This window comes from Schistocerca piceifrons, chromosome 8 (assembly GCF_021461385.2).
Source record: "Schistocerca piceifrons isolate TAMUIC-IGC-003096 chromosome 8, iqSchPice1.1, whole genome shotgun sequence".
In the NCBI taxonomy this organism is placed as follows: domain Eukaryota; kingdom Metazoa; phylum Arthropoda; class Insecta; order Orthoptera; family Acrididae; genus Schistocerca; species Schistocerca piceifrons.
In genome coordinates this window covers 259814942-259836743 of record NC_060145.1, presented here as the reverse complement: position 1 = coordinate 259836743, position 21802 = coordinate 259814942, and the positions used below count along the sequence as shown (strand labels likewise).

Here is a 21802-nt window from a genome sequence, read left to right as displayed (position 1 = left end):
CTTTCTCGGCTCCTGTCGCCATTTTGTCTCACTGCGCTCTCGAGCGCTCTGGCTGCAGAAACCTGAAGTGTGGCTTCAGCCGAACAAAACTTTATGAGTTTTTCTACGTATCTGTAGTGTGTCGTGACCATATGTCAATGAATGGAGCTACAGTGAATTTATGAAATCGCTTCAATCATTTCCTGACCTGTCCAAAATACTTGTCATTTCCTTCTTACCTCCCTTTCGAAGAATCCTGTGGATGCCTTGGGCAGATGGAGGGAATATTTTGAAGAGTTGCTCAATGTAGGTGAAAATACGATCAGTAATGTTTCAGATTTCGAGGTAGAATGGGTTAGGAATGATGATGGAAATAGGATCACGTTTGAGTAAGTGGAGAAAATGGTCAATAGATTGCAGTGCAATAAAGCAGCTTGGGTGGATGAAATTAAGTCGGAACTCATCAAATACAGTGGAATGTCAGGTCTTAAATGGCTACACAGAATAATTGAAATGGCCTGGGAGTCGGGACAGGTTCCATCAGACTGGACAAAAGCAGTAATCACACCAATCTTTAAACATGGAAACAGAAAAGATTGTAACAACTACAGAGGTATCTCTTTAATCAGCGTTGTGGGTAAAATCTTCTCAGGTATTGTTGAAAGGAAAGTGCGAGTATTAGTTGAGGAGCAATTGGATGAAAATCAGTGTGAGTTTAGGCCTCTTAGAGGTTGTCAGGACCAGATCTTTAGCTTACGACAAATAATGGAGAAGTGTGATGAGTGGAACAGGGAATTGTATCTATGCTTTATAGATCTAGAAAAGGCATATGACCAGGTTCCTAGGAGGAAGTTATTGTCTGTTCTACGAGATTATGAAATAGGAGGCAAACTTTTGCAAGCAATTAAAGGTCTTTACATGGATAGTCAGGCAGCAGTTAGAGTTGACGGTAAACTGAGTTCATGTTTCAGAGTAGTTTCAGGGGTAAGACAAGGCTGCAACCTGTCTCCACTGTTGTTCATATTATTTATGGATCATATGTTGAAAACAATAGACTGGCTGGGTGAGATTAAGATATGTGAACACAAAATAAGCAGTCTTGCATATGCGGATGACTTAGTTGTGATGGCAGATTCGATTGAAAGTTTGCAGAGTAATATTTCAGAGCTAGATCAGAAATGTAAGGACTATGGTATGAAGATTAGCATCTCCAAAACGAAAGTAATGTCAGTGGGAAAGAAATATAAACGGATTGAGTGCCAAATAGGAGGAACAAAGTTAGAACAGGTGGACGGTTTCAAGTACTTAGGATGCATATTCTCACAGGATGGCAACATAGTGAAAGAACTGGAAGCGAGGTGTAGCAAGGCTAATGCAGTGAGCGCTCAGCTACGATCTACTCTCTTTTGCAAGAAGGAAGTCAGTACCAAGACTAAGTTATCTGTGCACCGTTCAATCTTTCGACCAACTTTGTTGTGTGGGAGCGAAAGCTGGGTGGATTCAGGTTACCTTATCAATAAGGTTGAGGTTTCGGATATGAAAGTAGCTAGGATGATTGCAGGTACTAGTAGATGGGAACAATGGCAGGAGGGTGTCCACAATGAGGAAATCAAAGAAAAACTGGGAATGAACTCTATAGATGTAGCAGTCAGGGCGAACAGGCTTAGATGGTGGGGTCATGTTACACGCATGGGAGAAGCAAGGTTACCCAAGAGACTCATGGGCTCAGCAGTAGAGGGTAGGAGGAGTCGGGGCAGACCAAGGAGAAGGTACCTGGATTCGGTTAAGAATGATTTTGAAGTAATAGGTTTAACATCAGAAGAGGCACCAATGTTAGCACTGAATAGGGGATCATGGAGGAATTTTATAAGGGGGGGCTATGCTCCAGACTGAACGCTGAAAGGCATAATCAGTCTTAAATGATGATGATGCTTCAATCATTTGTAATAGCCCTGTTTGTGTGTAAACTGAGTGTAACCTGTCCAGTTTAAACCCCCTTTTGGAAGTTATAGTTCCCTTTGTAACAACAGTTTACATCTTCACACGGGTTTTATATGTATAACTTGTTTATATAGTTAAAATATCACATTTCTTAAAAATACTATACAGCAGTCTGAAGATAAAAAGAAAGTACTTCATCAGTGTTGACTGTTATTTATTGGTTGCAATGACTGTGGATTGAGTTAAGTGATGGATTGCAGCAGCCAAGTATTTTCTTTCTTCTTTTCGTGCTTTTTCTTCTTCTCCTCTTCCTCGTGTGTGTGTGTGTGTGTGTGTGTGTGTGTGTGTGTGTGTGTGTGTGTGTGAACTTAAAAGATATTATTGTGCCAATATTGTTTTCACAGGAAAGGGCAACTGGTGGAATAGAACAGATTGCAAGACTAGGTAGTGAGTCATTGGTGAAGCAGGCCATTCAGGAAATGGAGTCATTTTGCTTAGCTCGCATAACACCTTCTTTGTCGTCCTTACTGTCTGAAGATGTAACACACCAAGTAGTGGAGGCATGTGCTGGAATTTCACTACGTCTTTGTAAGGAACGTGTTTCAAACTGGGTTCATCTTCACATAACACCAGGTATTTCAAAGCTTTCAGTTATCCTTATAACAAATTTTGGAGCTTTGGGGCCTGATGGTTTTCATAAATTAGGACTTTGATAAAAAAGAAGAGAAAAAATAATTCCAGGTTGCAAAAATTTGTGTCGCTCAGCTCCGTAGATAATATATTTTGTAATTTCTTGAATTTCATCAACAGGCTAACTGCAGATTGTTTCAGCAACAGTTCTTCATTGCTCAGTTGCTTGTTCCAAATATACTAAATTACTCAGAGTGATACTCTTAATCTTACATCTACAAATTTTATATAGTTACAACGTGACTACACACTGGTTCAATATGCTTTGTCATCTTTGCAGATCTGTTCCTCAAGGACTACCGAATGGATGTTAACAAGGCTTTTAGGACCCCAGGCAGAACAGACATTAGCAAAGCATCTCACCTGGCATCAGCAGAAATTCGAAAAGTGTCTCATAATGACACTACTGCGGCACCTCGTTTTATAATCAACTGGCTACGGGTTAGTTCTACTTCCTTTGAGACTCAGTTTTTTAGGCTGGCATGACACCAGCTTATTTTTTAATGATGATGACTGGTCATAAATAGAGAACTTGTGTTGCTAAATCACAGTATTTTGTTGGCAGTGAGACAAAATTGTTCTTATTTTATTTTTGCACGCCCGAAAGAGCAGACACTCTTCATGATCCATAATTGCATTAAGTATTACAAAATTTATTCACAAATTGGGAAGTCATTTGATAGCAGTTGTTCTAGGCGTAGACACATGAAAATTTTTGCCGGGCCAGGATCTGAACTCTAATGTCCCATGTATCACAAGCAGTCGCCTCAACCACTTCAGCTATCTGTGCATGCTCCCTGGACCGATCGCAACCTCTGTATACCACTCTTCCACATCCACTAATGCTCGCATATTATGTGATTCTCACAACAGGGAGAGAGACTGATGTTGTTGTTATCCCACTCTGGCACAAATTTTCATGTGTCACTAATAGATTGTATGTCTGTATCTAATATAGCTGACATCTAATGAATTCATAATCTGTGAATAAGTTTCAGAAATTTGGCCTTGACATCTACTTCATCGAGTCTACAATTTTAATCCACCCCTAACAACAGTACACCAGAATTTTACAGTTTGGAAGTTGTTCTATAGTTTTCACATTCCACCAAACCTCAACAAGTGCCACCGTCTCTTCTCATCTGTTCTTATCCTTATTTCCCCCCTCCCCTTTCATTTACTCCTCTGTAACTTCACTTTCCCAGAACAATATTTCTTTATTGTGGCTATCTGTGTACTATGTACTTGGAGGGTACCTGAGAGCATAATGTTCATGCAGTACAGGCCAGTTTGATTCTTTTGCCCAAATGGTACATCTGTGCTATTTTAATCTTTCCTGAAGAAATGAGCTCCCTTTTTCTAATATACTAAATTACTCAGAGTGATACTCTTAATCTTACATCTATAAATTTTATTTAGGTTCAACGTGACTACACACTGGTTCAATATGCTTTGTTCCTGTCAGGGAAATCTCCAGTTCAAATGAGGAGGTCATTTTCTGCTCAATACGTGGTCATATTGCGGGGGAGTCACTTCGTGCTCCTTTGATTGGATTTGTGCTATATGGATGGTATTGACTCTAATGAACAGTTGTAGTTTCACATTGGCCAGAGACATCTTTCCAATGACAAGGTGTAGTCCATTGTATTTTTTGAAATTTGTTTATGTTTTCCACTTGGCATATGTGGATTATTTAAAAATACCCTCTGTCCTGTTTTATAGTTTCATACCAGTGAACCTTCATATCTTTCTAAAGCTTTAATCTTAGCTTTTTCTGGATTCTGCTGATCTGTTTTCTCTCCAGCATTTTTAAATTCCTACCATAGCCACTAAATGAGTTGTTTCCCCTGCCTGTTTCACTGACCATCTGTCAGTAGTGATTCACACGGTGCTATCCAAAATCCTTTTGCAATTCTCCAGATAAATCTTGTAAGTGTGCAAACACGAGAAATATCTGTTCCTGTCAGGGAAATCTCCAGTTCAAATGGGGAGGTCATTTTCTGCTCAATATGTGGTCATATTGGGGGGAGGGGGGAGTCACTTCGTGCTCCTTTGAATTTTCTAACTGCATGTGACTACCACGTACAACAGTTCATCGCAATTACCATGCCTTTGCTTCTTCGCTTTAGATATTTGTGTACATATTTCATTACTCACCCTTGCTAATTTAGTTTTGTAGTACTTTCAGTAACAACTCTCTCTCTCTCTCTCTCTCTCTCTCTCTCTCTCTCTCTCTCTCTCTCTCTCTCTCTCTCTCTTTCGTTCTTTTTGTGGGGGGGGGATCTTTGTTTGTCTTTGTGCTTCACTCTCTACTCTTAACTGTTCTCCCCAGTTCAGAAATCATGATCACTGCTGTATCATTTTAATTTTAAGGTAAAAATTTACATGTTAAAGGTAGCAGTCACAACATTTGTGGTTTGTATCAATAATGCATTGTGGTTGCATTAGCCTTTGTGCCACATATTATAAATTAGCTTTGTTGAAAGGTACCTCAAGATATACAGGGAAGGAACCCTAAAGCTAATGAAGGAGCAACAGAAATACTGTGAAAAGTTGAGGAAAGAAAGTAAGAGCCCTCCTCCAACCTATAAACTGACTTGCCTATGGAGGGACCTACAATTTAAGTGTTTCACATTCTGTCAGTTGTCATAAGTTCCTCTATCATATGGGTGGCTATACACCTGAAGTTTTAACATTAAGTTTGTTTGGTTTTTCTTAAAAGCTGTGTTATGTACTGCACTGACTGTCCTTCATTTTTCACAGGAAATAATGTGGCGATTGCTGACTGACCATTTGGAACATGTATCTGCGTCAGAGGTACTTGCCTTAATTAGTGAAACAGAGATGATGCTTGGCAGTCGAGAAGATATCATCAGTTCAGCTGAAAGAATTATCCACACACTAATATTAGACTTAATTCTGCTTCTAGGTAGGAAGTGCTTTTTATTATAGTAAACTTGTGTTATGAATGCTTCAATCGTGAGCAGTTGTAGCACCAACAATAGTTTCAGTGAGAATGGTTGTAAGTGTCCAAATACTATTATTATCACCTGTGACTTTTTTCTTTGACTCAGATACAGAGCAGCAGATAGCATTCGGTAGGACGACGGTTCAATCCCGCGTCCGACCATCCTGATTTAGGTTTTCTGTGATTTCCTTAAATCGCTCCAGGAAAATGCCAGGATGGTTCCTCTCAAAGGCCACGGCCGACTTCCTTCCCTGTCCTTCCCTAATCCGATGAGGCTGATGGCCCCGCTGTCTGGTCTCCTTCCCCAAACAACCCAACCCAACAGAGCAGCAGAGGTCGAAAGAGTTCACAAAAACTAATTGTTTCCCAATATGTCACACCACAGTATCATAATGGAATGCTAACTCTCATTTCATATGGTGAATTATGTGTATAAATGGCTGATGAAGCATCTTCTGATTCACCACAGCCGTGAATCATTAGTGAATAGATAAAATTTGACTTTTGATTGCATGCTACATTTGGATGTCCACTATCTGTGCGTGCCAATTTTAACTGTTTGAAACACAAACCACAGGGTCAGTTTCTGTTGTTGAAAGCACTGCATTAAGAAATTGTGACTTACTTCTTCCACATACTGCAATGTCACTTTGTTTGTTTTTGTGTGTTCTATTAGCAGAAGCTCTCCAGGAAGTTTCATATCAGCGCACGCTCCACTGCAGAGTGAAAATCTCATTCTGGAAACATCCCCCAGGCTGTGGCTAAGCCATGTCTCCGCAATATCCTTTCTTTCAGGAGTGCTAGTTCTGCAAGGTTCGCAGGAGAGCTTCTGTAAAGTTTGGAAGGTGGGAGACGAGGTACTGGCAGAAGTAAAGCTGTGAATACCGGCCGTGAGTCGTGCTTCAGTAGCTCAGTTGGTAGAGCACTTGCCCGCGAAAGGCAAAGGTCCCGAGTTCGAGTCTCGGTCGGGCACACAGTTTTAATCTGCCAGGAAGTTTCATATCAGCGCACACTCCGCTGCAGAGTGAAAATCTCATTCTGGAAACATCCCCCAGGCTGTGGCTAAGCCATGTCTCCGCAATATCCTTTCTTTCAGGAGTGCTAGTTCTGCAAGGTTCGCAGGAGAGCTTCTGTAAAGTTTGGAAGGTGGGAGACGAGGTACTGGCAGAAGTAAAGCTGTGAGTACCGGCCGTGAGTCGTGCTTCGGTAGCTCAGTTGGTAGAGCACTTGCCCTCGAAAGGCAAAGGTCCCGAGTTCGAGTCTCGGTCGGGCACACAGTTTTAATCTGCCAGGAAGTTTCATATCAGCGCACACTCCGCTGCAGAGTGAAAATCTCATTCTGGAGTTACTTTTATGTTTTCCATTAGAGCTGATCAAACTGATTTTTCATGTCTTTAAGGCATATCTTTCTTTACAATCATTCTTCTTTCATGTTTGGAATGTTTAAATCATGTGTAGAGAGCATGGGATTAGGCTGCTGTGATTTGCTATACCTTCAGGACCTCCATACTTGGGGAAACGACAATCTGTATTCAAATGTCAGTAATTGTTATCACTGAGATAGGTAACTCCAATTCCCTTCTTCACAAACTAAATAAGTTAGTAGATTAGCCGTAATGGTAACACCGGATCCTGTCAGATCACTGAAGTTAAGCACTGTCGGGCTGGGCTAGCACTTGGATGGGTGACCATGCGGCCTGCCGAGCGCTGTTGGCAACCAGGGTGCGTTTAGCCCTGGTGAGGCAAACTGAGGAGCTACTTGATTGAGAAGTAGCGGCTCCAGTCTCGGAAACTGAAATACGGCCGGGAGAGCGGTGGGCTGAGGATGACACGGCGGTCGGTCGGTACCGTTGGGCCTTCATGGCCTGTTCGGGAGGAGTTTGGTTTAGAGTTTTTAGATTAGCTATAATACTGAAATAGTTTTCTCACCATATAGCAGAGATGCAGAGTCACATATAGGCACAACAAAAAGACTGTCACAGTATAAGCTTTTGGCCAACAAGGCCTTTGTCGAAAAAACACACACATGCACACACACCCACACCACACCACACAAATGCAACTCACACACACAATTGCAGCCTCTGGCAGCTGAAGCCACACTGCAAGCAACCACACTGCAAGCAACAGCAGCAGTGCTTGAAAGGAGTAGCAACTGGGTGGGCTAAAAGCTTATATCGTGACAGTCTTTTTGTTGTGCCTATCTGTAACTCAGCATCTCCGCTATATGGTGAGTAGCAACTTTCCTTTTCATAACATTGTTACATTCTGTCCTGGATTTTCCATTGTTTGAAATAGTTTTCTGTTGCAGAGGGTTCCAAATTTGTCTCAAGTTACACTGATTATGGTTTTCCCATTTGCTTAAATCACAGGCAGGAAAGTTTAGGATGAGAGTATGAGATGATGGCTAATTTTTTCATTAAATAGTTAACAGTATAAAGTAAAGCAATCTTTTTTGTGAGTTAAATATATAATGAGACTAAAAAAGGCTTTTGATTGAACTAAAATTTAAATATAAAATAGAAGAAGGCTTAAGAAATAAAGCTAGTTTTGATATTTTAGAGTAAATTATTGAATAATTCATTTTGGTGTAACACAGATGGTGAAATTACTGTCAACCCAAAAGCTAGGCTGGACACCACTTTGCTTTACTAGACACTGTCCAATTAGTGATACTATGTCTTGCCTTGGCTTCCTCCAGCCTAGTAACTCACTCACCCAGCCAGTTTTAGAACCCTACACTTCAAGTGAAATTCAGAACACATTAGATCATGCCCCCCCCCCCCCCTTCCCCCCGCGCGCGCGCACACACACACACACACACACACACACACACACAATGCATTTCCATCTCATTAACTGACAGAAGAAATTGTAAGGTCAACCTACTATTGAAATCTGTAAGTTTGGCTCTGTAGTCTGATACAGCCACCAAGCCCCACACACTGTGTGTGCACTATATTGTTTTTCAACATTATCACCTAGTCACCAAGAAGTTCCTCTGGACCATATTCATCACCAACAGATTTTAGTCCACCCTAATTGTACCTCAGTTTGTCAAATGTACAACTATTACAAGAAAAAATCTGGGCTGTGAGGCGCTACATTATGGAAGCATCTGGTTCACAAATTATGTCTTTCTCCTGATTGTTATGTGTGTCACATCTGGTTTAATGAGTGTGAAACGTTCGTTTGTTAGTGATGAACAGTCGCATACAGTTGTGTTTCAGTTAGTTCATGATTTAGTGTGTGCCTAAAAGCTATGAATTTCCATTAGCCAAGCATAGTAATAGTGGTCCTTCCAGGGCAGGTAAAGTGGCATGTGCTTTGTATCTTGGTGACTCGCTATTCAGTTGTAAATTGTGAGACAGAATTGCTGGCCAGTACTTACCTCCTTCAGAAATACAAATTACTGAGAATGAAAGAAATAGGAAGTGCAGGGAAGCTATGGTGAAATAGCTGCATGAAAAGTGTGAAGAAATTGAAAAAGAAGTGATCATCGGAAGGACTCACTCAGCATACAGAAAAGTTGAAATGATCATTGGTGACATTAAAAGCAAGGGTTTTAATATTAAGAGTGCATTGGGCATGGCCTTCACCTCAACAGGAAGGGGAAGGGTAAACTGGCGGGGGAAATAGCAGGAAAGTTAAAGGGGGGAGGCACTGTCATGAGTGATAAAATACCAGTGGTTATAGGGTTCAGAAAAGACCCTTTTTTAGGGTAGTGAGGACAGAAAGAAACCAAATTGTAAGAGAGGTTAGGACTGAGACAAACCTTCAGTTTGAGAAAGAAACCATAAACAGCTATTGGTTAAGAATTTTCAATAGTCTGAAGATATTTAACGCTACCTAATTTTAACTCAGCTACCTTTATTGCATCAAAATATTTGAGGACTGAGAAATAAAATTAACGAATTAATGATCTGCGTACATGAATTAGAGTCTTCAAACCCAGCTGACATAATCTGCCTCTCTGAACATCATGTGACCACTTGTATAGAACTTCTAAGTGTTACAGGGTTTAGGGTAGCATCTCACTTTTGTAGATCAGAAATGGAGAAAGGAGGAATTGCCACATTCATCAGGAACTTTCATAAATTTAAGAACATAGACATTCATAAATTTTGCCTAGAACAGCATATGGAAGCATGTGCAACAGAAGTAGAATTTCACAAAAAATCCTTCATGATATTAAGTGTATATCGAGCACCTGCAGGTAACTTTAATCTGTTTGTAAACCACCTTGAAGCTGTACTGGCCCATTTAACAATCAAAAACAAAGAAATAGTGGTTGCTAGTGATTTCAATGTAGATTTCCTTAAATACTCTCCCAATAAGAACTTATTTGAGTTAGTAACACTATCATTCAACTTAATTCCCAGTGTAAAGTTCCCCACCAGGGTAGCCAATTGCTCACAAACAGCCATTGATAATATCTTATAAAAAGTCCAATGAACAAAATTATATTACAAAACCAATTGTCAATGGCCTCTCAGATCATGATATGCAGTTCCTTCTGTTAAATGTTAATACTGAACAGGATATAAAATCTGTTAAATCTGAGCTCAAGAGGGTAATCAATAAGCCAAAGTTGATTATTTTAGGACACTCCTCAGAGACATTCACTGGACTGATGTTTACAGTGCTCATGGCATGAATGAAAAATATAACACTTTTGCTAATAAAGTGCTTACCTTATTCGAACACTGTTTTCCCCAAAAGCTTACCAAGGTTAGAGCAAATTCTACAAAGAAGCCATGGATTACTCAAGGAATAGGGGTATCTAGTAAAACAAACAGAAAACTGTATCTGTCAATCCAAAACAGTTCCAATGTTGATGCTATAGCACATTGCAAGAAATACTGCAAAATATTAAAGACTGTAATACGGACATCAAAGCAAATATATTGTTGTTGTGGTCTTCAGTCCTGAGACTGGTTTGATGCAGCTCTCCATGCTACTCTATCCTGTGCAAGCTTCTTCATCTCCCAGTACCTACTGCAACCTACATCCTTCTGAATCTGCTTAGTGTATTCATCTCTTGGTCTCCCTCTACGATTTTTACCCTCCACGCTGCCCTCCAATACTAAATTGGTGATCCCTTGATGCCTCAGAACATGTCCTACCAACCGATCCCTTCTTCTGGTCAAGTTGTGCCACAAACCTCTCTTCTCCCCAATACTTCCTCATTAGTTATGTGATCTACCCATCTAATCTTTAGCATTCTTCTGTAGCACCACATTTCGAAAGCTTCTATTCTCTTCTTGTCCAAACTATTTATTGTCCATGTTTCACTTCCATACATGGCTGCACTCCATACAAATACTTTCAGAAATGACTTCCTGACACTTAAATCTATACTCGATGTTAACAAATTTCTCTTCTTCAGAAACGCTTTCCTTGCCATTGCCAGTCTACATTTTATATCCTCTCTACTTCGACCATCATCAGTTATTTTGCTCCCCAAATAGCAAAACTCCTTTACTACTTTAAGTGTCTCATTTCCTAATCTAATTCCCTCAGCATCACCGGACTTAATTTGACTACATTCCATTAGCCTCGTTTTGCTTTTCTTGATGTTCATCTTATATCCTCCTTTCAAGACACTGTCCATTCCATTCAACTGCTCTTCCAAGTCCTTTGCTGTCTCTGACAGAATTACAATGTCATCGGTGAACCTCAAAGTTTTTATTTCTTCTCCATGGATTTTAATACCTACTCCGAATATATTAAAAGGAAAAGATAGTCATATCAGATAACAAAATAAAGACAATATGGGATATAGTGAAGGAGGAGACCAGTAGAACCAGACACAAAGATGGACAAATAGCATTAAGAGTAAATGATACATTGGTGACAGATGTGTATAGTGTTGCAGAAATTTTTAACAAACATTTTGTAATTGTTACTGAAAAGATGGGGTTGTCAGGTTCTGTAGATGCTGCTATGGAATACCTCAGACCAGACATTTCAAGTAACTTCCATAATATGAATCTTACCCTCACTACCCCAGCAGAAATAATGTCCATCATAAAATCTTTAAAATCAAAAACATCTAGTGGGTATGATGAAATATCAACAAAGCTAATTAAAGAATGTGATTCTGAGTTAAGTAACATATTAAGCTATCTGTGTAACCAGTCGTTTGTCAGTGGAATATTTCCTGAATGGTTAAAATATGCTGAAGTTAAGCCACTGTTTAAGAAGAGAGATAAAGAAATAGCATCAAATTTCCGTCCAATTTCAATTTTGCTAGCACTTTCAAAAATTTTAGAAAAAGTAATGTACAATCGGCTTTATAACCATCTTATCTCAAATAACATACTGTCAATGTCACAGTTCAGATTTCTAAAGGGTTCTGATGTTGAGAAGGCTATCTACACTTACAGTGAAAATGTGCGTAATTCATTAGATAAAAAATTGCAGGCAACTGGTATATTTTGTGATCTGTCAAAGGTATTTGACTGTGTAAACCACAACTTTTAAGTAAATTAGAATATTATAGTGTAACAGGAAATGCTGCAAAATGGTTCAAATCTTATATCTCTGGCAGGAAACAAAGGGTGTTATTAGGAAAGAGACATGTATCAAGCTATCAGGCATCATCCATCTGGGAACTAATTACATGTGGGGGTCCCAGAAGGTTCCATTTTAGGGCCCTTACGTTTTCTTGTGTATATCAATGACCTTTCATCAGTAACATTACCAGATGCCAAGTTCGTTTTGTTTGCCGTGATACAAACAATGCAATAAATAGCAAAGCAAGTGTAGTCTTAGAAAGATCAGCTAATAAAATATTTGTGGACATTAATCACTGGTTCCTAACCAATTATTCGTCACTAAACTTTGAAAAAACACACTACATGCAATTCAGAACTTGTAAGGGGTGTCCCACGAGTATATGCCTAACATATGATGGCAAGCAGATAGAAGAAGTGGACAGTGTTAAATTCTTGGGATTACAGCTTAATAATAAATTCGCTTGGGAAAAGCACACCACAGAACTGCTGAAGCATCTTAATAAATCTCTATTTACAATGCGAATTGTGTCAAACAGAGGGGATATAAAAATGAAAAAGCTGGCATACTATGCTTACTTTCATTCCATAATGTCATATGGGATTATATTTTGGGGTAATTCATCAAGCCAAGCTAAAGTTTTCCGGGCACAAAAACGTGTAGTAAGAGTTATATGTGGTATGAATTCAAGAACATCCTGCATAATCCTGTTTAGAGAACTAGGGATACTAACTACTGCTTCCCAATATATTTATTCTTTAATGAAATTTGTCATTAAAAATATATCACTTTTTCAAACCAACAGCTCAATTCATGGAATCAATACTAGAAATAAGAATAATCTTCACAAGGATTTAAAGTCACTTAGTCTTGTACAAAAAGGTGTGCATTATTCAGGAACACACATTTTCAATAACTTGCCAGCAGCCATAAAACTGATGAAATTCAGTTTAAAAGAAGCCTAAAGGATTTATTGGTGGCCAACTCCTTCTACTACAATGAGAATTTCTCAGTATAACCTACTGATTTGTGTGTGTATGTACACTACTGGCCATTAAAATTGCTGCACCACAAAGATGATGTGCTACAGACGCGAAATTTGACTGACAGGGAGAAGTTGCTGTGATATGAAAATTATTAGCTTTTCAGAGCATTCACACAAGGTTGGCGTCAGTGGCGACACCTACAACGAGCTGACATGAGGAAAGTTTCCAACCGATTTCTCATACACAAAAAGCAGTTGATCGGCATGGCCTGGTGAAACGTTGTTGTGATGCCTCGTGTAAGGAGGAGAAATGCGTACCATCACGTTTCCGACTTTGATAAAGGTCGGATTGTAGCCTGTCACAATTGTGGTTTATCGTATCGCGACATTGCTGCTCACGTTGATCGAGATCCAATGACTGTTAGCAGAATATGGAATCGGTGGGTTTAGGAGGGTAATACGGAACACCGTACTGGATCCCAACGGCCTCGTATCACTAGCAGTTGAGATGACAGGCATCTTATTCACATGGCTGTAACGGATCATGCACCCACGTCTCGATCCCTGAGTCAACAGATGGGGACGTTTGCAAGACGACAACCATCTGCACGAACAGTTCAACGATGTCTGCAGCAGCAGGGACTATCAGCTCGGAGACCATGGCTGCGGTTACCCTTGACGCTGCATCACCGACAGGAGCGCTTGTGATGGTGTACTCAACGATGAACCTGGGTGCACGATTGGCAAAACGTCATTTTTTCGGATGAATCCAGGTTCTGTTTACAGCATCATGATGGTCACATCCGTGTTTGGCGACATCGTGGTGAACGCACATTGGAAGCGTGTATTCATCATCGCCATACTGGTGTACCACCCGGCGTGATGGTATGGGGTGACACTGGTTACACGTCTCGGTCCTCGGTCACCTCTTGTTTGCATTGACGGCACTTTGAGCATTGGACGTTACATTTCAGATGTGTTACGACCCGTGGCTCTACCCTTCATTCGATCCATGCGAAACCCTACATTTCAGCAGGATAATGCACGACCGCATGTTGCAGGTCTTGTACGGGCCTTTCTGGATACAGAAAATGTTCGATGCTGCCCTGGCCATCACATTCTCCAGATCTCTCACCAATTGAAAACGTCTGGTCAATGGTGGCCGAGCAACTGGCTTGTCACAATACGCCAGTTACTACTCTTGATGAACTGTGTTATCGTGTTGAAGCTGGATGGGCAGCTGTACCTGTACACTCCATTGAAGCTCTGTTTGACTCAATGCCCAGGCGTATCAAGGCTGTTATTATGACCAGAGGTGGTTGTTCTGTGTACTGATTTCTCAGGATCTATGTACCCAAATTGCATGAAAATGTAATCACATGTCAGTTCTAGAATAATATATTTGTCCAGTGAATACCTGTTTATCATCTGCATTTCTTCTTTTCATTGTAAATAAGAGTGTGTGTGCGTGTGTGTGTGTGTGTGTGTGTGTGTGTGTGTGTAAGTAAGTACAATCTAACTTCTGCATTATTTCAGTGCAGTAATGTGTTGATTGTAAATAAGTATTATAGTAGTTGTATTACATGTTTATTACCTTATAAATAAATAAAAAAACTTTGTTGTTTTAAATTCAGTGCATTAGTATTTGTAAAATGATTCTTTCATATAGTGTTCATTAAAGAATGACGATCATTCCACTTGGGACCTGTGGAATGGTACATTAGCTTATTTGTTTGAATTGTAAATATTTGTCCTGTATTGTTGTTTTTCTGACATGTTCTACATCCTGGAGGACCTCCTCACTACAGATCAATTGGAATGAAAGTAAATCTAACCTAATCTAAATTCCACTATTAAATGCAGAGAAGAGCAGATAGATGGAAAGAGTACATTGAAGGCTTCTATGATGTCTGAGAGTGATTGATGAAGAGACGAGTTGATAGGGAAGAGATAGGGGATCCAGTATTAGAATCACATTTCAAAAGAGTATTGAAAGACTTACGATCAAATAAGGCAGAAGGGATAGATAACATTCCATCACAATTTCGAAAATCATTGGGGGAAGTGGCATCAAAACAACTATACACTCACATTGGTGTGTAGAATGTATGAGACTGGCGATATACCACCCGACTTTCATAAAAATATCATCCACACAATTTGTAAGATTGCAAGAGCTGACAAGTCTGAGAACTATCACGTGATCAGCTTGACAGCTCATTCATTTAATTTGCTCACAAGAATAGTTTACAGAAGAATGAAAAAGAAACTTCAGGATCTCTTAGATAACAGACAATCAGTTTGGCTTTAGAAAAGGTAAAGGTACCAGAGAGGCAGTTCTGATGTTACAGCTCAAAATGTAGGTAAGGCTAAAGAAAAAGCAAGACATGTTCATAATATTTGCCAACCTGAAAAAGCATTCGACAGTATCAAATGGCATAAGATGTTCAGAGTTCTGTGGAGAATAGAGGTAAGCTGTAGGGAGAGACAGGTAATGTACAACATGTACAAGAGCCAAGAGGGAATAATAAGAGTGGAAGATCAAGAACGATGTGCTCAGAATGAAAAGGATGTTAGACACGGATGTAGTCTTTCACATCTACTACCGTTCAGTCTATACATAGAAGAAGAATGATAGAAATAAAAGAAAGGTCCAAGAGTGGAATCAAAATTCAAGGTGAAAGGTTATAGATGATAAGTTTCGCTATCAACATTGCTATCCTCATTGAAAGTGAGGAAGAATTACAAGATCTGCTGAATGGAGTAATGAGTACAGAATATGGCTTGAGAGTGAATTGAAGAAACACAAAAATAATGACAAGTAACTAATGACATATGGAACAAGGAGGATGTCAAAAGCAGTCAAGCACTGGCCAAGAGTAGTTTACTAGTATCAAACATAGTCCTTAATTTGAGGAAGAAATTTCTGAGAATGCACTTTTGTAGCACAGGTAGTGAAACTTGGACTGTGGGAAAACTGGAACATAAAATAAGGAATGAGGAGTTTCTATGCAGAATCAGAGAGGAAATGAATATATGGAAAACACTGACAAGAAGAACGGGCAGAATGGTAAGACATTTGTTAAGACAACAGGGAATAACATGCATGCTACTAGAGGGGGCTGTAGAGGGTAAAAACTGTAGAGGAAGACAAGACATTGGATACATCCAGAAAACAATTGAGGATGTAGGTTGCAGGTGCTACTCTGAGATTATGAGGTTGGCACAGGAGAGGAATTCATACTTTTCTTCAGGAGTCATAATGTGTGACACTGTGGACAGACACATATTAGGTATACATATAAGGTATACACATCTTAGCTTTTGGAATTAATAGTTCTTACCTTGTGGAGGAGATGCCCTGGTCCTCTCTACAGCTGTGTGCCCCTTGGGCTGTGGTCTAAGTGACCTGCTCTTTCTTAACCTTCCTCAACCCACCTCTTGCTCCTTCTCAAGGAAGGAACTTTAAGTTCTGAAAGCTAGGAAGTGTATCGCTTTTATGTGTGTCTGTTGACAGTACTACACATTTCACCTCATGATAGTAAGTACTGGCCAGGAATTTTGTCTTTAATTTAGTAATTTTCTTGACTTTTATATATTGATGGCATAAATAGAAAAGGGTATATTTATTTTATATTACATTGATCTCTGGTTTACAGATAGTGGAAAGTAGCTGGTTGTCTTCTTGAAGTAGTCTGTGGAACCTTATAAAATCTGTTTATTTCAACTACAATGACATAAAAAAATTAAATTTCCTAAAAATTTTCCCCACACTACAAAACTTTGTTGTTTTCTTCAACATGGACATGGAAGCCCATTAAAAAATTACTAAGATGCTGAGACATTGCCCCCCCCCCCCCCTGGTCCCCCCCCCCCTCTCTCTCTCTCTCTCTCTCTCTCTCTCTCTCTCTCTCTCTCTGTGTGTGTGTGTGTGTGTGTGTGTGTGTGTGTGTGTGTGTGTGAAAGGGGGGGGGGGGGCGGCACGTGTGCGTGTCCCTGCATGCAGGGGATGGGGTACATGCTAGAACACTGTGTTTATATACTTATCAATTACTTGACAGTTCCTCTGTGTGTTGAGTGGTTGCTCATGCCTCCCCTTCATATTTCTCTCCACAGCATTGTTTGTATGCCGTATAAGATTTTTCCTCAAACACCTTGTCCCACAACCCTCAGTTGAAAGAGAGCTATTTTCATTTGTTTCCCAATAAGGAATTCCCGTATAATATGTGTACATTTAAATTTATGTTTTATGTTGAAGTTGCTCACCAGCCCAAAGAAGTGACAAGAGAGCTGATAGAAGGTTCTTTGAGGCTCTTGAAAACACCACAGTTAGCCACAGCATTAGAAGAGGGCCGGCTGGAGCGAATCCTCAGCCCACGAAATGTGGCAGTAATGGACCAGTCAAGAGATCCAGCCAGATCGTGGGACCACCTTGCATTACTCTTGAACACATTACTGCGAGAACAGCTTATGACGCCAGAGCAACTTGAGGATCAGTGTGTTGCCCTTTTGAGGAATTCATGGCCACAGGTAGGACATTCTGCATTGATGTGAAATCCAAACACTGCTTGCAGTTTTCCATCCTTTTCACATGGAAAATTCCTTCCCTTACAGTCTTTGAATTATTGACAAACCAGAGCTGTGTGGAAATGAACCTTAGTTGAGCTACAAGGTCTGTTAGAAAAGTGCCCACCTTTGCCAAAATAAGAAACAATGTGCTTACCAGGAGTATTCGACACCAAATCACTGTCATAGTAGTTCCCTTGGTACTCCACACACTTCTCCCAGTGGTGCTGTTGTTGCTGCCATAATGTTCTCTCTTGTCTGAAATAACATTCCTTTCAGTGGTCTCTTGAGTTTGGGGAACAGCCATAAGTTGCAGGGAGACATATCAAGGAGCCAGTTGGAAGCACAGGAATCTGTCCCCTGACCCCCACCCCCACCCCTCTGAAAAAGTCTGAATAAAGTGCAAGGAATGTGCTGGAGCATTGTCATGACACAGGCGCCAGTTTACTGTTAACCACAAATCTGGTCTCTTGGTGCCACACAACATCAAATAGGCCATGGTGATTGTTTGACCCTGCAGTGGATACGCACCGTGTACCACAACACGGAAGTTAAAGAAAGTAGTCAGCATCACTTTGACATTGCTGTGGACTTGGTGGGCCTTCTTTGGTCTTGGTGACGAGGAATACTTCCACTGTGACAACTGAGATTTGGTTTCCAGGTTGTATCTGTACACCCAGGAACTGTCACCAGTGATTACAGTGTTCACAAAGTTGGCATCACTGTTTGTGGAGTCCATTATGTCTTGTGAGACTTCAACTTGAAGTAGTGTTTACTCCACTGTCAGCAGCTTCGTCATGAATTTCGCCAACACTGTCTTCATGGCCAAATCTTCAGCCAGAAGAGAATGTAATGACAAAGTGCTGATGCCCACCTCTTCCTCAATTTCTCTGGTAGACTCATGATGGTCCCACATCACCATAGCATTCACTTTGGCAATGAACTGGTCATTTGGGCATGTTGATGACTGACCAGAGCATGGCTTGCTCTCGATCAACATCCAGCCAGCCTTAAACCAGTTGTACCACTCCTTAATCTGTATGATGCCCCCCCCCCCCCACCCCCTCCAGCATCATCACTGAAACCATCTTCCACCAGGCTGTCGCCCAGTTCCCAGCAAAACTGATGCAGTAGCACTTCTCCAACCATTCCGACATTTCCGTGCAATGAAAAACCATAGCAAACACACTACACACTACCTCACTCAATTGCTGCTTGCCAGCAACTGATGCTATCGACAGGTGGGAAAAAATTCATGCATGCACACAAAGTTTCAAGGTCGGCTCATGCAAATGCTCTAGACTAAAATCCATCAGGTGGAGGGGGGAAGGAAAAAAAAGAAAAAAACGAGGTCAGATACATTTCTAACAGATCTCATATAAATAAAATACAGGGACAGTTACAACAAGTTTATTAAGAAAATCTAAAACTGTGCCTTTGAATTACTATTCTACATAAGCACAACTCAGATGTAAGCATTAATCGTATCTCTTAACGAGGTGACCCGTTCCCTCTGTGTAAAAATCTTCTGCCTAAGAATGCAGCAAGTCTGCGAATAAATCTTCAAGTTCTTTGTTAGAGCCATATAATTTGGAGCCAAATCTGAACTGCAGAACAAGCATTCAGAAATGTTCTGTTTGAACTGACACACACATTTTTGTGTTTATGGGACAGAATGTGGCCAATCATTGCCCTATAAAATCATGACATCAGTACGCTTGTTTTGAATGACTCTTTTCAGTTTTCATAATGTCTCGCCATATTTGCCACTAAAACTGTATTACGTAATTGGTTTCACATATCACAAGATTTTCAATTATAATGGTCATTTTGGATTATCACTGTAGGTGAATGAGAATCAGTGTGACCTTCTTGCCATTGTAGCTCTAAGCTCACTGACCTACTGTGTGTATCAGTTTTGCGACTGTGCCCCCTAATTGGAGGTATCTTTCAAGACAGGTCTAGACGTTGATTCATCTTCTCTCCATGTAGATGTCATCACCAATCTGTTTTCTCCATTGCCACCTTAACCATCCCAGAAGTATGCTTTTCAGTTGGACCCACTGTTCCCAGCAGTCTCCCCAAGCTGTATAAAATACATTTTAGTGACTTTTGAACTATCATAACATTGTGGTTAGATCCTATATCCCACTTAACCCATTACCTTCTACAATGTGTGTATCATTGAGAGGCTCCTATTTGAGTGATAAATGCTTACCAGTACCTACTACAACTAAGGCATTGGTTAACCTGATTTCATCAGAAGGAGAGCTACCTTTGTGATAATCTGTGCTGTATTCCAGCTGATAAGCAACCACTTATTGACTTTCTATTTCAGTTGGATGACCAACAAGTTGTCCTTAAGGATGACAGGACACATTGTCTGTATGAGAGCAAGGAGAAAATTGATCCTTAAAATTTTGGGCATGCAGCTGCAATAAAGCGGCTGGGGTGGATGAAATTAAGTCGGAACTCATCAAATACAGTGGAATGTCAGGTCTTAAATGGCTACACAGGATAATTGGAATGGCGTGGGAGTCGGGACAGGTTCCATCAGACTGGACGAAAGCAGTAATCACACCAATCTTTAAACATGGAAACAGAAAATATTGTAACAACGACAGAGGTATCTCTTTAATCAGTGTTGTGGGTAAAATCTTCTCAGTTATTGTTGAAAGGAAAGTGTGAGTATTAGTTGAGGACAAATTGGATGAAAATCGGTGTGGGTTTAGGCCTCTTAGAGGTTGTCAGGACCAGATCTTTAGCTTTATGGCAAATAATGGAGAAGTGTTACGAGTGGAACAGGGAATTGTATCTATGCTTTATAGATCTAGAAAAGGCATATGACCGGGTTCCTAGGAGGAAGTTATTGTCTGTTCTACGAGATTATGGAATAGGAGGCAAACTTTTGCAAGCAATTAAAGGTCTTTACATAGATAGTCAGGCAGCAGTTAGAGTTGACGGTAAATTGAGTTCATGGTTCACAGTAGTTTGAGGGGTAAACCAAGGCTGCAACCTGTCTCCACTGTTGTTCATATTATTTATGGATTGTATCTTGAAAACAATAGACTGGCTGGGTGAGATTAAGATATGTGAACACAAAATAAGCAGTCTCGCATATGTGGATGCCTTAGTTGTGATGGCAGATCCAATTGAAAGTTTGCAAAGTAATATTTCAGAGCTAGATCAGAAATGTAAGGACTATGGTATGAAGATTAGCATCTCCAAAACGAAAGTAATGTCAGTGGGAAAGAAATATAAACGGATTGAGTGCCAAATAGGAGCAACAAAGTTAGAACAGGTGGACGGTTTCAAGTACTTAGGATGCATATTCTCACAGGATGGCAACATAGTGAAAGAACTGGAAGCGAGGTGTAGCAAAGCTAATGCAGTGAGCACTCAGCTACGATCTACTCTCTTCTGCAAGAAAGAAGTTAGTACCAAGACTAAGTTATCTGTGCACCCTTCAATCTTTCGACAGTCAGCGTGAACAGGCTTAGACGGTGGGGTCATGTTACACATATGCGAGAAGCAAGGTTACCCAAGAGACGCATGGGTTCAGCAGTTAGAGGGTAGGAGGAGTCGGGGCAGACCAAGGAGAAGGTACCTGGATTCAGTTAAGAATGATTTTGAAGTAATAGGCTTAATGTCAGAAGAGGCACCAATGTTAGCACTGAATAGGGGATCATGGAGGAATTTTATAAGGGGGACTATGCTCCAGACTGAATGCTGAAAGGCATAGTCAGTCTTAAATGATGATGAAGATGATGAGCCACATAAATTTGACATTTGTCAAACTTATGCGGCTGCATGCCTGAAATTTTATGGATCAGTATTTGTGCTGTGAAAATATGAAGAAGGAGAAAATTTCTCGGCCAGGAAGTGAACAGTTGTGGTTGGTTTTAAGTGAATAGCGCTTAATTTTTCTTCATAACTTGCTTTTAGGTTGATTAATTTTGTTTCATGTGGTTCAGGACAGCAGATACCACCCCTAAATTATAATTCTAGGTCTGCAGAATATCCATCTACAGCTGCCATAACCTCAGCACTAGACTTAAGCCATATCCAGCTACAGATTTCCTTAGGTGCAGGTAAAGTTGGAAGTATGACAGAGCTCAGCTGATAAATATGTAAATCTTCCTCCATTTTGTTCC

General features: G+C 40.3%; 1 protein-coding gene and 1 non-coding gene across 2 annotated transcripts in view; both read left to right on the top strand.

Moving 5' to 3' along the window:
* The window catches only part of LOC124711142 (codanin-1), a 167461-nt gene that overhangs the window by 141995 nt on the left and 3664 nt on the right, over window positions 1–21802 (top strand). Inside the window, exons 10-13 of the mRNA XM_047241037.1 lie at window positions 2325–2553; window positions 2891–3051; window positions 5374–5539; window positions 17341–17612. Of these exons, the coding sequence (XP_047096993.1) occupies window positions 2325–2553; window positions 2891–3051; window positions 5374–5539; window positions 17341–17612 (828 nt within the window). The remainder of the gene's footprint in view (window positions 1–2324; window positions 2554–2890; window positions 3052–5373; window positions 5540–17340; window positions 17613–21802) is intronic.
* Trnas-cga lies at window positions 6778–6852 on the top strand. Its single transcript has one exon. It is a non-coding gene; the product is annotated as a tRNA-Ser (tRNA).